At 51.1% G+C, this 15501-nt stretch overlaps 1 protein-coding gene across 1 annotated transcript; it reads left to right on the forward strand.

Annotated features, from left to right (window-relative positions):
- The first annotated feature begins 844 nt into the window (after positions 1–844).
- LOC110477787 (microsomal triglyceride transfer protein) lies at positions 845–12551 on the forward strand. The gene is made up of 18 exons (XM_031505127.3): positions 845–1261; positions 3189–3367; positions 3727–3870; positions 4336–4443; positions 4981–5097; positions 5930–6069; positions 6147–6300; positions 6486–6643; positions 6852–7017; positions 7422–7529; positions 7618–7830; positions 7927–8141; positions 9180–9277; positions 9958–10079; positions 10372–10593; positions 10909–11033; positions 11243–11413; positions 11667–12551. Exons 1-18 carry the CDS (start codon positions 1195–1197, stop codon positions 11812–11814), a joined length of 2655 nt encoding a protein of 884 aa, XP_031360987.2. The 5' UTR covers positions 845–1194; the 3' UTR covers positions 11815–12551.
- The last annotated feature ends 2950 nt before the right edge of the window (positions 12552–15501 follow it).

The raw sequence follows: 15501 nt of genomic DNA on the forward strand, positions 1-15501 counted from the left end.
TTCCACTATCTCAGGGTGCTCCAAGCCCCACTCAGCCTGGCCTTGGACACTTCCAGGGATCCAGGGACAGCTGCAGCTTCTCTGGGCCATGGGCTTCTCTGTCCATGACAGGGGACTGAGAGAGAATGGTCTCTAAGGTCCCTTCCACCTCAAACCATTCTATGATTCTATAAAAGCTAAATGAAAATACTAAAGAGAAGGATATTTTTCAAGCTAAATATGGGGCATTTGTCCATACGGATCACTGGAAGACCAAGTGAAGACACCACATATGGGAAACCTATAACTGGAGTTTCCCCAGGTTTCTCTCAGCTGGATCTGCCCTGATTTTCTGATCACAGTAGTGGCCCCAAAGCCCAGTGGTGATGCAGAGCTGGGAGATGTGCCCTTGAAAATGCCAAACCATCAAAGTCCTGGGGTTTTGATCCCACTGCAATATGCAGATCACTTCCAGAAGGACACATGAAGTGCCTCCCTTTTCCACCCCCCCCCCCACCTCCCCCATTTTTTTAGCAAAAGCTTTCCCAGGACTCTGAGCTGAATCACCACCGCTTACTTTGGTGTCTTTAGAAAACAATTAAACTCAGCAATCAGGAAGTTCATGCATTTAAAAAATACTGTATGGTTAGTGGGCCAAGGCATTTAGAGATGGATTTCCTAAGCCCTTTCCCGTTTGTTTCTGGGGGTAGCAGTGCTCCCCATCCCCTCCAGCCTGGCCCTTTAAGTAACTTGAGCCTCCAGGCTGCAAATCCCAGTCTCCAGCTAAAAGGATGGAAAAGCTGTTTCCCCCCCTTCCCCCTTCTGGGTCTTTTCTTTTGAAAGGAACTGTCTTCTCTCCCTTGATGGGAAGAGAGAGATCACCAAAAGACAGAGCAGCTTTCTGAGCATCGCCCTCCCGTGTCAGGACAAACGGGCAGTTCCTCCACCCCTCAATGCTTCTGGCGGCTCTTTTTCTTCCAGCATCCCTCCCCTCCCGCCGGCTTTTGGCAAACCTCAGCTGATTTCCAAAGGCCCCGCGGCTGCTGGGGGTTGGCACAGAGGTTTAATTATTTGCCTTTCCTTGGGTAAGGCGGGGACAGGGAGCAGGTCGGGCCCCATCCCCTGACACTGCTGATCTTGCCCACTTTTGTTGTGCGGTCCCTCTCTCCCACCCCCTCCCTTTCCCTGCCTCCCGCCCGGCTCCCGGAGCCCACTATGGATCCACAGGCGGTCTGGGGATGCTTTTGTCTGCTTTGCTTTTCCCTCCTGAGAGCAGCAAAAGGTAAGAGAGACTTTGGGCTAGTTTAGCTCCAGGGACTCGAGGGGGTCTGGATGTCCTGAGAGGTGAGATCTTCATCCCAGCACTTACATTCCCGGTCTGCAGCCAAGCAGGAAACAGCGACTGGAAAACTGCAGACAGCATGAGCATCTCCTGAGGCCAGGAAATTTTGAGGATTGTGGAAATCCTTTCTGGAGGGGTGAGGAAAACCAGAGAGCTGGAGCTTTTTAAACTGCATGCAGTGCAGAACTGTAAAAACTCCTCAGTCTGTCTCACAGAGGAAAGCCCCAGGGACTGACCTGGACTTCCATTAATTCATTTGTTGTTAAAAGCAGCAAAGCTGTAAAACATTTCAGAAGTCCAACAACTGCATCAAATTTGCAAGAGAATTTCAAGTGACTTTAGAAAACAGATTTGACTGGTTTTGTCATGGCAAAGACAACCCTCCCCCCCCCTTCAATCACACTTGTATATGAGCAATAGGAAGGGACTTCAAATAAGTCGAGAGAAATAAGATTAAAGCAGAGAGTTTTGATCTAAAGCTGTGTCACGATCCGCTTATAGCAGGGTGTCGTGATGGTTTCTTAGCCAATCCCAAAGTGCAAAAGAAAAACAGCAGGGGCTTTCAGTTTAATCACAACAAATGCACCTTTATTAGGGGCCAAAACAATAAATGTGATAGTGGGGTCAGAAAAGAATAGAAGGGGAGAGAGAGAGAGAGAGAGAGAGAAAGAGGGGGGATGGGAATAGCTACCAACACAGGCGGAGTCCTCACTGGTCTGGATGATGGGGATCCGTCTTGTTGTGTTGGGGAGAGTCTCCAAAGTCCTACCTAACCCAGGGGTCCAGTTATAGGGAAAAGGGGGGAACAGGCAGAACAATGAGAGTCTGTTGAAATTGCTATGGGGGGAACAGGTGAATCTACTGAAAACCATCCAGGCAGGACGAACACAATGAAGAATAAGTCCATTGAAGTTACTGGAAGAAAACAGGTCATGTCATTAGTGGTCACACCACCATTTCCCTCACTCCCTGTGGTAGGAGTCTCAGTCTCAGTCCTTGGGGAGAGGGTTCTTGATCTCCATCTATCACAGTGGTAACGAGGCAGATGAGGGGTCTTCAGTGAGAGACCACCAGAGTCACCCCAACAGTTCATTTGGCTTAAGGGTGGAGAGTGAAGCAGGAATTGCAGCAGGCCGCTCCGTGCTGGGTCCACGCTGGGTCTTCACCAAGTCCTTGCCAGCTCCTTGCCAAGTTCCTGCCAGGCCTCGTTGGGAACAGCCAACATGATGGTGCAGCAGCTGCACCTGCACTGTTTCCTTCTCCAAGCCAGAACAGCAGAGGGGGAAGGGAGTTCCTGCTCGTGGCAATCGGCAGGCAAATGAGTAAGGGTCTTCAGACGGCCTCTTACAAGCTGTCCCACCAACTTAATTTTGTCTTAGCATAAAGATAGTGATTTAATTAGGAGTTAGAAGTTCTGATGGAAAACTGATAATATGAAGGATTCAGCTTCTTTTCTCCCCTAAAGATGTTGATTGTGCCCCAGTTAATGCCCAGTGCTGAAAAGGCACTGGAGATATCCCTTCTGTCCGTGGACATGCTCGGGAAACTTCCCTTCAGGATTAAAGTGTGTTTCTTTGTCATTTCTAGAAGTCCTGAAGTGCCCAAGCAGAGCTGCTTCTCCAGCCATCTTTCTTAAGGCAGGGCTGGAAACACCAGCCCCGAGAGCACCCAAATATCCAAACCACAGGCACAAATAACTGCCCATGAAAACCTTCCCATCAGCTAGACTTCCCCTCCCAGGACATGGAGTGATCCAAGCCATCAGCACTCCTGCAAGTCTGGGTGCCCTCTGGGATGGAGGTTTCTGGGTATGAAAAGTAGAGGTGATCCATGACCTCTTAACTTCAACATTTCCATCTTTCCACAGGGAATTTGCTGCTTTCTTTCCAGCCCAGGAGGCTGTACCAATACCGGTACACCCTGGATGTCCAGCTGAAGCACACATCCACACCATCCCCATGGGGAGCCCGGATGCAGGCCGAGGCATTGATCCATCTGCACCGGCTCTGGAGCGACCGAGGCGGGCAGGAGCTGCTCCAGGTGCAGGTGTGTGCAGGGCAGGTACAGCCATCCCAGCTGCTCCAGGTGTGTGCAGAGCATGTACAGCCATCCCAGCTGCTCCAGGTGTGTACAGGGCAGGTACAGCCCCATCCCAGCTGCTCCAGGTGTGTGCAGGGCATGTACAGCCATCCCAGCTGCTCCAGGTGTGTGTACAGGGCAGGTACAGCCATCACAGCCAGGTGTTCCTGCTGGGAATGCCCCAGGAGCTGCAACCCCTTCCATTTCTAGCCCACACCAGCTGAAAAATGATCTCTCTGTCCAAATCCATTGCCTGCAGGTAAAATGCACACCAGCTTTAGAGCAGACACTTGGTCACTGCTTTCTGCCATCTTCTGCTGTCGCAGATCCATGACCTGAAGGCCCAACGCCAGCCAGAAGAAGAGAAGAGCCAGGACAGCACCAGAGGTTCCCCTGTAGAGATTGCACTGAGCCCAGAGGCACAGGCAGAGCTCCAGCAGCCAGTGCTCATCTCCTGGATCAGTGGGAAGGTCAGCTGGACACCTCCTGGGCTGTTCATGCCCTCTGCAAAGCATTCCTGTCCTCATCCTAAATTTTCTGGACTATGAAGCCCATGGGAGTTCCTGCTCCACCTCTGATTTCAGAGCAGAAGGAACTGGACAGAGTGGCCAGTGTTGGACCCTACATGGAGTCCTGTGCTCCAGAAAGACTCAGCTGGAGCTGCAGAATCCCATGTTAAAGCTCTTCAGTCCTAACCATGGGATATAAGCTCCTTTCTGGCCCTCTCCTCTAAGGCTATGGAACCCCAGGGTGGGAAAGAAAGGGAAATTTTGTGCTCTTGCATTCACAGTCCTCATGCTATTGAGGGATAAGGGCCTCCTTGAGAAAATTCCACAGGGTGTTCTCAGGTTCCCTTCTGTCAGAGAAGGCAGCAGAGAGCCTGCAGGGACCCCAGAGATGTCCCCTCAGCCAGGCACCACTTCCTGCCCTCCCAGGTCAAAGCTTTCTATGGGAATAAAGCGGAAAACATCCTGATCTCCAACCTGAAACGAGGCATCATCAGTCTGTTCCAGCTTCAGCCCCATGCCAGCACCACAGTGGAGGTAGGTCCAGAGCTGGGACCAAAAATCCAGGGAAGCACCAGGAGAGCTGGCCCTGGAGCCTAGCCAGCCCAGGAGCTTCAGCAGGGGGGGCAAAATTCAGGATAAACAGCATCAGGTCTGCTGCTCCAACCAGGTTGTGAGCAAGGATGACTCTTGGAAAGGCAGAAGACCTAAAATAAAATAACCTAACTTTCAGCAATAAAATCACAGCCTTTCCCTGGACAGTAGGAGCAGCAGAGAAAAAACTCCACAAGCATTCCTGCCAAGCAGGATTTGCTTTGCCAGCAGCCAGCTGGAATGACCTGTGAACAACATGAAATAGTCTCAGAACCCCAAATGCAGTCACAGAGATGCTTAATTACATCTTAATTTAGAACCTGAATTTACAAAGATGCCCAGATGGATTTGGAGCTATCCAGCCACCCCCTGATTTGTCCCACTTTCTAGATTTTAGATGCTGTTCTGTTAGGCTGGCCCTTGTGTCTGTCCTCTCCACAGACTGTTTAATACTCGTGGTCACTCCCATCTGTGTTTCAGGAAGATGCCTCTGGAAGCTGCCAAGTCACCTACACCGTGTCCAACCATTCCATCACCAAGACCAAAGATCTCCTCAGCTGCTCAAAGCCAAAGTCTGGATTCACCTCCGTAAACAAAGCAAGTCCATTGCTCTGACTGTGGGGGTGCTCAGTTCACAATGAGTACAGCAGCGCAAACCCTAAAATCTTTTTACAGGTGGCCTTGGATTCCCATTCCCAGCTGGCTTCAGCCTTCTGCACCAGCTTGGGATGGGACTCTTAGACTCATCCTCAAAGTGGGATGCACCAACATCCCTCAGGAGGATCTTGAGGTGTCGAGGTGGGAAGGAGCATTAAAGGTGCTCTGGGTCACCCCATCCCCACTCCTGTTATCAGTTCTGAGCTGTCAGCTGGTCCTGCTTGGGAAGGTGGAGACACAGGGATGTTTTCTGGGTCTCAGACTCATTGCATGGGGGATTAGTTTGACAGGCCTCTGTTTTGCTTAAAGCAGTAGGCTGTGTTCAACTCTGACATAAACCCATGAAATCCCGTGGGTCTTAATGCAGTTATACCTGCCATAAACAAAATTTAAGTTGTTTTTTTTAATATATACAAATTCTACTGAATTCAATATAAAAATGGACGTTCCCATGGAGACCCCTCGAGCCCTGGCAGGGGTCTCAACACCACCTTGTTGTGCAAGTCTCTGTGGTGTCACCATTCTGTCTACCTGCATCAGCCTTGGGTGGGAGCATCTCCTTGCTGGTCCTCACACCTGGTGTTGCCTTCTCCCACATCTGGGAAGAAGGCGGGCTCTTATGGATTTTCCTTTCCTACATTTTGCAAGTAAAGTAGGCGACTTTGTGGGCTGGAATGTTCTTTTTCTGCTAATGTAAAGAGAGAAGTCTCCTGGGGAGAAGGCAAGGGGAGAAAATGTTGCATTTTTTTTTCCTTGCTTTACCTTTTCCAAGATGTTTGGAGTTAAGTGGCAGCCCTCCAGCAGAAGCCAGTTTGTGGTGAAAGACAGCCTACTCCAGTCAGTCCTGGCAGAGGAAAGCCACCTGGTGGCTCCAGCCCTGAGATCCTACTCCAGCATCAAAATCACTTCAAGGTGAGCCACGATCCCAACCACTGGCCATGGAGGGTGGAAATCACAACTGTTTCCATCAGCTGTTTCTCCCTTCACAGGCAGCAGCTCCAGCTGGTGTCTCCTGCAATGCCTGGGCCGGCAGAGGTGTCTGGACAAAGCCTTAAGGATGTGCTGGCTGGCATGGGGGCAGAGCCCCAGCCCCTGGGCATGGCCAGCCTGCCCTTCAGGAGGGTCTGCACCCACTGCCCATCGGTCAGTGATGCTACCAACCCCCAGAACTCACCAGGAGCTCTGCCTCAAGCTGGGCACTTGTGGGGTTTGGGGTTAAACCCCAGTGGTGCTCTCAGAGGGGCTGCTATGGTGCAAACAAAACATGTTATCCCATGGTAACAAGGGAAAAGAGGCAAAATCCCCCCTAACAAACCTCACCTTTGCAGCTGAGAGCCTTCCTGAAGGCTTCTGACAGGAAGAGAGTCAGAACAGACACCTCGAAGGTGGCGACAGCCTGGCAGTTCCAGAGGTTCATCCAGATGCTGCGCAGCGCCAAGAAGAGGGATGTCCTGGAGCTGCTGAGGAGAGCGCCCGAGGAGACACGGTGAGAACCCCTGAAGCTATCTCTCCAAAATTCCCAGCACTGGACAAGACATCCAGGGTCACCTGGTGCTGCTCCATGCACCATCCCTGCTCCAGGCAGCCATCCTGACTTGTGGCAGAGTTCTCTGGCTTCTCCTAAGGCTTGTCCTGTCCAAGCACTGATGGTTTTTGCGGCTGTGCCACTGATGACTTCCCTCCTCCTGCTCCAGCCCCTTCCTCGTGGAGGCAGCGGTGGCTGCGCAGTCAGTGGCTTCCTTGGCAGCGCTCTCAGACTTCCTGGATTTCAGCAAGGAGCCCAAGTCCCTCCTGGAGAAGTTTCTCTATGCAGCAGCTTTCTCTCCCCGGCCCTCAGAAGAGCTTCTCCACCTCGTCCTAGTGAGTACAGACATCTCTCTCTCTTCCCCGAGGGTCTTGCATTGGGGATGGATCCACACACCATGGAACAAGGAAAATGTTTCTGTAGAAATTGATTTTCCTGCCCATGGGATTGTTTCATGTGCATTTAATGGGACACTGGTGATGGGAGTAGATGCTTCTCAGAGGGACAGAATCCAGCAGAAGGTGCTTTGTATCAGTGGATTAGAGATAATAAAATCTTAATTTAGAAGCACAGCATTTCATCCAATTAACTCACACCTGGCCTCCTTCAAGGCAGGTGAGCTAGTTTTCCCTTACTTGCTTGAGATGAGTGGTAAAGCATATTCCTTCTTTTTCTTTTTTTTTTTTTATTTCCCTCATTTCTTTTTTCTGCTTCCTGTCACCCCTTTCCTGATGCCCAGGACAAGCTGGATGGGAAGCATCTGGCACCTGAGATCTGGGAGACAGGAATAGTTGCTGTGGGCTCTCTGGTAGGCAAGCTGTGCCAGCAGAAGCTCTGTGGGCTGCAGGTGGGTCCTCTGCAATCCCTCACACTTGCAGTTCCAAGGTGGAATCTCCTGTCCCTCACCTCCCTCTCCTCCTGCAAATCCCGAACAGGTGGTGGAGCGTGGGGTGGAAATGCTCCTCAGGGGGCTCAGAGGTGCTGAGGAGGAGCCCGAGGTGGTCATTTACCTGCTGGCTCTGGGGAATGCAAGGCTCCCTGAGACCATCCCCACCCTCCTGGAGCTCGCCGAGGACGGTCCCACGGCCATCACCAGTGCAGCCACCTCTGCCCTGCAGCGATTCCCCGCTCCCCACATCTCCAGCGAGGTGGGAGAGGATGTTGGGAGGCTTGGTGCTCCCCTCCCCACTCAAAGCCAAGCTGCTGCAGTGCACTTCCCTCTTTTAATTGCCCCTTCTCATCAGGTGAAGCGTGTGATGAGGAGGATTTTCCACCAGAATAGGAAGAGTTATGACAAAACCTGTCGCCTGGCTGCTGCAGAAATCCTCCTGGATAGCCACCCCTTGCCCATGGATGTCATCAACATCCTGCTGGCCACCAGCGAGATGGAGACTGAGATGGCCACGTTCCTGCTGCTGAAGGTCCAGAACAGCCTGCGTGACCACCACCACCTGGCAAGGTGGGGCTTGAGGGGACGGGTGCATTTTTCCCTCTGCTCTACATCACCTTTTTCTCCTCTACAGCACCTTTTTCTCCTCCTCCTCCACAATCCAGCTGTGGGTTTTGGATGAACATGTCTTTAAAATGTGCTAGAATTGTTAGAATTCAGGAGCACACATAACCACAAGATATGATTATATGCAGGTGCTTTTATTGGGAGCTCTGGGAATCAGGGGTACAGACCCAAATCTGACTCCAACATGGCTTTTGAGCTGAACTATTTAATATTCTATCTATATTAATTATTAAACTTATATTGTTCTATTGTATACATTGACTTTATTCAAGCACGAGTTTCTCGTGATCTTTCTTAGGCCCCTGACCACAGTTACCCATGATTAATCTTATGATTAAACAGTAATTATATTTAATTACTAAACAATCATCACATCTAACAATTATATAATTTATCATGTACTAGCTATCCAGGTGCAGTTCTAGCAAGGTACAAGGCCTTCACATACCTAGGGTATTTTAGTTTTCAGGGCTACTAAGCTTAATTTTCCTTTTAACCCTAAATCCCCATGATTTTAAAACCTTTTTACTATCAGGATCACTTTGTGGGGGCTGCTTGGACATTCCTGGAGTAACAAAAGGGACGCAGATGCCACACAGCCAGGTGGCACCTGACATTCCTTATCATTCTGCCCCATGGCAGCAGGACCCAGGCTTGTGGTTTTGGCAGAGTCCTTGGAGGCTGAAGCTCTGGCTCCCAGGGCAGTGCACAGTTTGTACTTGAATTAATCTTTCTGTCTGCACAGAACAAACCAAACACTCACGTTTTTCAGAGCTAAGCAAAAGCTGCAGAAAAAGCCAGAGGAAAAGAAAATTCCAGGGTAGCCCACATCTAATGCTTTCATTTTTCATTCACACTGCTCTGGGCAGTCACCAATCATGAGAAATACTTTGGCAAATTATATTTCCTTCTGTAGTGACCACTGACCTTTTGCCTTCCCTCCCTCACAGTGCTGACATATCCTTTCCCTCTCTTTTCCAGGAAGATAATGAAAGACATCATGGGAGACCCACGGATAAATAACTACAACTTCTTCTCTAAAGTTGGCATCTCCTCTTCTTTCTCGGGACCTCTGACAGGTGACAGCACAGAGGACACTGATCCCACAGTCCCCTCAGAGGGTTAAAGGAGGGGTTGGTGGGAAAAGATGGATTCCAGAGGAGGATTCAGGTCTATAGAACGCCCTAAAATTTCAGGGAAGTTTCTGAGGGCATCCCCCAGCACCAGCTGACTGACACCACCTGAGATATGAACTTGACCTTCTCTAACACAAACTTTTCCCAAATGCTGCTGGTTTGAAAGAGGAGCTTCAGCTGGAGTTGAAACCAATGGCATGGTGCTGGCGGGAGTTTCTGTGCTTTCCCTGGCAAGTCAAGATATTTCACTCCATTCCTTACTTCCTTTAGTATTTTTAATAAGATCTTAAAAGAGGAGGATTCCTGCACTGAGATTTAAAAGAAAGAATCAAACTTCAGAGACTGCAAAAAGCAGTCTTGCTAAGTATCTGCTGAATTCTTCATCCTCCTTTCTGTCCCTCTTCAGATTAGCTCAGTCTGGTCTTGCAGAGGGTCAGTGAGGTAGAATAGTCAGGAAGAAAAAAATAAACCAGACTTGCAATGCTGAATCGTTTGAGTGTTGCAAGAATAAAAGGAGAAGATGCAGAATAGTTTGGTTGGAAGGGACCTTAAAGATCATCCTGTTACCACCCCCCTTCCACCAGACACCCAGGGGTGCTCATGGGCATCTCTCTGTCTGCCAGTCACCCAGGACCTGACTTCCACTTTTGGGCTGGACCTGCTGTTTTTGGAGGGTGGATTCCTGAGGAAGAGCATCTCCGACTTCTCCCTGCTCAGCCACGGCCAGCGGCTCCGTGCAGCTCAGGTGCCGGTGGGAGAGGGGCTGAAGGGGAGTGACAGCACCAACCCTGTGTCCCCTCTTCACCTCCTTGTGGTGCCTCACCTCTGTGCTCAGCATGTCCTGTATCAGAAAAAGGCAAATTCCCAAATAACCTGTGTGAAACCAGACACTCCTGCTCTGGAGAAGGGAGTCCCCTGCTACCCCAAAAACCAGAGGATGCAACACTGATACCTCAGGGTGCTCAGGGGTGGCTTGGATGCCTCATCCAAGTCACTCCATCACTCAGGTCCTGCTCCCGTCCACCTGTGTCTTCCAGGTCACCTTTGAAGTGCAAGGGATGGAGTCGATGATGGGAGAAAACCTCTCAGAAGGGGAAGAGGAGCTCATGGCTGGGATGTCGGCCACCTTCTTGGACGTCCAGTTGCGGCCAATCATCTTCTTCCAGGGGTACACAGACCTCATGGCCAAGGTCCTGCTGAGCAGTGGAGAGCCCACCAGTGTGGTCAGAGGGAACCTCCTGCTGATGGACCACCACCAGGTACTGGATGGGGAAGGAGCAGTGGCCTGTCTCCACACCACATCCCAGTGAATGCAATGAAATGAGCCTGTGGACGTCACACACCCCAGACACAGATCTGAGAGTGAGGTGGCACTGCCAGATGTGTCTTGGGGTTGGTCAAGCAGTGCGATGTCTTTCCCTGCCACAGGAGACCCGTGGCTGGAGCTGCCCTCTTGCAGGTCCAGCTGCAGGGCTGGGATGGACATTCCCAGCAGCCAAAGGCCCTGCCGCTGTCAGCCACTCATCCAGGAGCAGTACCTGGTCCCAGGTAGCTCTGCCTTTTCCATCTTCCAGGTCATTCCTCTGCAGTCTGGCCTCCAAGTGACCGTCAGACTCCAGGGTGGGCTGGGGCTGGACATTTCAGCTGACATGGACGTGAGCATTTGGGATCAGGAACTGAAAACCAGCATCAGTGCGAGGTCAGCTTGGCTCTGGGAATGGGAATTCCCGGGGGGTAAGGGTGGATTCCCACAGCTCCCTGCTCTTCTCCTGGTGGGTCCAGCCTTTCCTGGTGCATACACACCCATTTTCCATGGCCAGACCTCTAACTGAGGTGTTTATGGAGTTGTTTGGTGGCCAGCACAGGCCACTGCTCTGTGACCAGACCCTACGTGCTTCTCTGTACCAGGGGAAGCCTTGCCATGGATTTCCAGGCAGAACTGGATTCCCCTTTCCTCCAAGCCACCCTGAGGAGCCAGACAGAGGTGGAGACCTCGATCCACTTTGACACCAAGCTGAGGTTTTCCAGCAGCCCTGTGCTCATGTGCCTGCAGCTGAGAGAGGAACAGGTCCCATACAGGTAGCACCAGATCCTGTAGAAACATCCTGGTGGGCTTGAGATAAAGGAGGACTTCTTGGGAAGAGGAGAGAATGAATGGTTGCACTTACTGGGTGGGAATTGTTAGGGATGAGGGAAGGGCGCCACAAGTTCCTGATATGGTGGAAGCACCTTCCATAAGACCATCAGGACATGGTGACTGGGCTGGTCTGGGAGGAGAAGGCTGAGATCCACCACAGGCTCCTGCCCATCCTGCTGCCACTTTGTCCCACAGAGAAGTCCTCACAGTTTCCCAGGCTGCCGGGAGCCAGAGCAGCACCGCTCAGAAAGGCCGGCGTGGCACTGTGCACGGGAGGGAATTTACCTTGCACCAAACCAATTCCAAGGTCTGCAACCTTCTGCTGACTGCAGAAAAAGAATAAGGAGTCAGAGCACTTTGGGATTCTCCTCCACAACCACCTTTGAACGAGAAGAATGCTGCAATAAGGGCATCAGAAGGGACCTCAAGAGGAGCTGCTGAAGAACAGACACACCCCTTGCCCCCAAACCTGCCATCACCCCCCAAAGGCTGAGATTTCCCCCTCCTGGACTCCTCTCCTTCATGGGGAAGGGCCTTGCTGGAAGCCAAGCTTTTCCTCATGAGAAACGGCCTTGTTTTGCAAGTGAATGACTTTCTGAGAGCCCAAGAAACCCTCCTGGAGGACTGAGTGCCCAAAATGCTGTGTTTTCTCCTGATTTATCAAAGCTGTCAGGAGGGGACACATCTGCAGCCAGCTGCGAGTCCCCAGTGGGGGAATAAATTACTTTCTTTGGTTGGGAGGTTGGCCTCCCAAGCTGAATTGTTACCATGCACCACCACTCAACACCTCCAGCACTGGAGGGAGGCTCATGAGGTAAAAGCAACATTTCTTCATTCCTTCCTGATAATAATGTTTCTTGGAAATATTTTTAGCCCTTTTTTTGTGTGCTTGTGGCACAAAACAAGTTTTTAGGAAAGAAAAGAGTGATATGGAGTATATTCTGTTTTAATTATGAGCCTGAAATATTAGCACTGAGTCTCCTGGTTCAGGGGAGGAGACTTGCCTGGCTTTCTATCTGGAGACACCAATTACAAGTGCTTTGGTTATGTACAGAAATAAATGCCCTGCATTTTTATATTGTTTCTGACTCTTAACTTTCCTGGACACACGGAAGGGAAGAAGGGAGAGGCACTTCCAGCAAGAACCTGCTTTCTATGTCTGTATCTAGGGTGCTCCCTTTCCTCTTTCTCCTCCTCTAGAGCTTGAAAAAGGCATATATTTATCATCCAGCTGATATTTACCCCAAATCAGCTGAACTCCTAGTCCCAAAAGATACTTGTCCTGCCAGAGGGACCAGGTCCTGTAGCTGGGATTGAAGTTGGGAATGGGTTTCCAGACCCTTTGGAAGTGGTGAGGATATCTGAATATGGATTTCACCAACCTGCATTGCTGCTGGAAGTTTTGCTGTCCTGCTGAGCCACTGAATCCTGAAGTTTCCAAACCCTTCCAATGAATTTTTTTTTCCCCAGTCCTGATTAGATATTAAAACAGCAATGAAGGAACATGGGCTTTTTGGTAAAGTCACCCATTTCCTTGGCAAAGGCTCCAAACCCTCCTGGAAGGGACCTTTCAGCCCCAGGTCCCCAGTAAAGGTGGCATTGTGCCCACAGAGTTGGAATGGAGTTATCTCAGTTTAAGTGGGCAGAAAGGGACCTGCACCTGGGTGTATTTTATCCAGCCTGTTCCAGCGCTTGACAGCCCCTCTGTGAAGAAATTTTTCCTCATTTCCAACCTCCCCAGCACACATTTGAGGCCATTTCCCCTTGTCTGTCCCCCTCCCCTGGCTGTCCCCTCCTGGCAGGAGCTGTGCAGATCCAGAATGTCCCCCCTGAGCCTCCTTTGCTCCAGGCTGAGCCCCTTCCCAGCTCCCTCAGGAACTCTCCATTCCCTTCCCAACTCCCTCAGGAACTCTCCATTCCCTTCCCGGCTCCCTCAGGAACTCTCCAGCCCCTTCCCAGCTCCCTCAGCCTCCCAAAGGGTCATTCCATCCAGCAGCAAGTCAAAGGGACAATCGGGCAGGGCTGGATGCCAGATGTGGCTCCTGGTGAAGCCCCCCAGGACAGCCAGTGCCCATCCATGTCCCGCCTCTCTGGGAGCCGCAGGGACCGCAGCCGGCTCCCACGGGGATCTCGGGACCAAATCCTCTGCTCCGGCTCCCCAGGGATGTCCCACGGGTGGCACACAAGGTCGAGGGACCCCTACGATGGACCAGGGCTGTTCCTCGGCAGCCCCTCGCCCTTCTGACCGGGGTTTTGGGTGGCAAAGCCGTCCCCTCCTGGCCTCCAGGCTTGCCAGCACAAGCGGTTTTCCATGTTTTCTTTGACCCTGCAAGTCACTCTTACTGCCAGGACATCCCATCCAGCCCTCAGGAGAGCACATGGACACCACTCACCAAACAGGGCAATAAAACATTATCTACCTGTCTGTTCCAGCTGGCTGCAGAGAAAAAGTTACCACGAGAAAGAGTGATGGAATGCATCTGGAAAACGGCAAGGATTGGATCTCCATGGGAATTTAGTGGAGAGGCAGCTCTGCAGTGCTGGGGCAGAGCTCTCTCTGATCAGCCACTGCTCTCTCCTTCCTAGGCAGCCTGAAATACAAACAATTGTATTTCCTGATTGCTCGGCCCCAGAGACTCCTCAGACTCTACGAAAAATCAAAAAAAACCCTCAGTTTATAACTCACCAAAGCAGCAGTGAAAATCCCAGCACCAAACTGTGGCAACAGCAAACCTCACGTGAAGCTGCAGCTGCACATCCCAAACCTCCACTGCAGAGCTGGCAGGTGCCTTGGGACAGGCACATCACACCAGGATCCCTGCAGGGCTTTCCTAGGACGTGCACACTCTCATCTGACAGCCACAGTGCCACAGGGGAATCAATCTGGAGTATCCAAGGAGCAGCAGCTGGCAGGGTTGCTGTCATAACCTGCCCAGCAATCAGGAATATAGGGAGAAAGCTGGGAAGATGCAATGGGACACAGCTGGGCAAACCACAGCAGCTGTGTCATGAGCAGATCCCTGCAGGAAAAGCTGGGGGGAAGCTCAGGGCCAAGGCTGGTGAGTCAGGCAGGGAGCCTGGGAAGTGGCTGAGCTGAGCCAACAAGGCTCCAGGGCTGAGATAAAACCCTTTGGCAAAAGCCACGGGAAAGAAAGCTGAAGCTTTCCTAGAAAGCTGCTCCACCCACTCCATCCTGGCCAACAGTGTGAGTATTGAAGGGATGCAATAGGTGCTGTAGGAAAATTAGAAGTGAAGAAGGTGTTTGGAGACACAGCCATAATTCCAGTTCCCATGGGAACAATGGGGACAAGCACCTGCTCTGCTCCATCTCACAGAACACAAATTCCTGAATGGTTTGGGTTGGAAGAAACTCTAAATCTCATTTCATTCCACCTCCTGCCATGGGCAGGGCATCCTCCACCAGACCAAGTTGCTCCAAGACCCATCCAACCTGACCTGGCCATCCCAGCAAGAAAAGCAACAACCACACCAGTTGCAAGCCTTGAAGTCTCTCATATCCCTTACAATCCCAGAAATCCCTCCTTGCCCAAATATTGTGGCTGCTGCAGCCTAAAAACCTGAAGGTGTGATGAGCTGTAGTGATGCTGTGTGGAAGGGAAGGACCCAACAGACAGGTGGAAGAGTTTTTCCATGGTAAAATCCAAGCAGGGTTTTCAAAGCACTTGTAAAAGCAGGCACTGCAAAGATCCAGAGGAATCCAGCGTGGCTGGGTTTTAAGGAATGGCCTGGTAGGGTTTGGGTTTAACCTTTTAGGAGGGGCCATTAAAAACACAAGGAAAAGGACTGAGTGACTTCATTACACCAAAATGTCTGCAGGAGACATTTAGAAGGGCGCAAAGCAGGAAGGATGAAAAGACAGCCTTTTTTGAGGGATTACAGCAGCATCAGTGACCACCAATTAGGTCAATCACAATCACAGTGAAGTCAATCACCAACATCTCTGAAGTTTCCACAGGAAGCACCATTTTGTGTGAGCTTTAGAGCAGCTCCCACACCCTCTAAGGGCAAA

Source organism: Lonchura striata, chromosome 6, assembly GCF_050655825.1.
Source record: "Lonchura striata isolate lonStrDom1 chromosome 6, ASM5065582v1, whole genome shotgun sequence".
Lineage (NCBI taxonomy): Eukaryota > Metazoa > Chordata > Aves > Passeriformes > Estrildidae > Lonchura > Lonchura striata.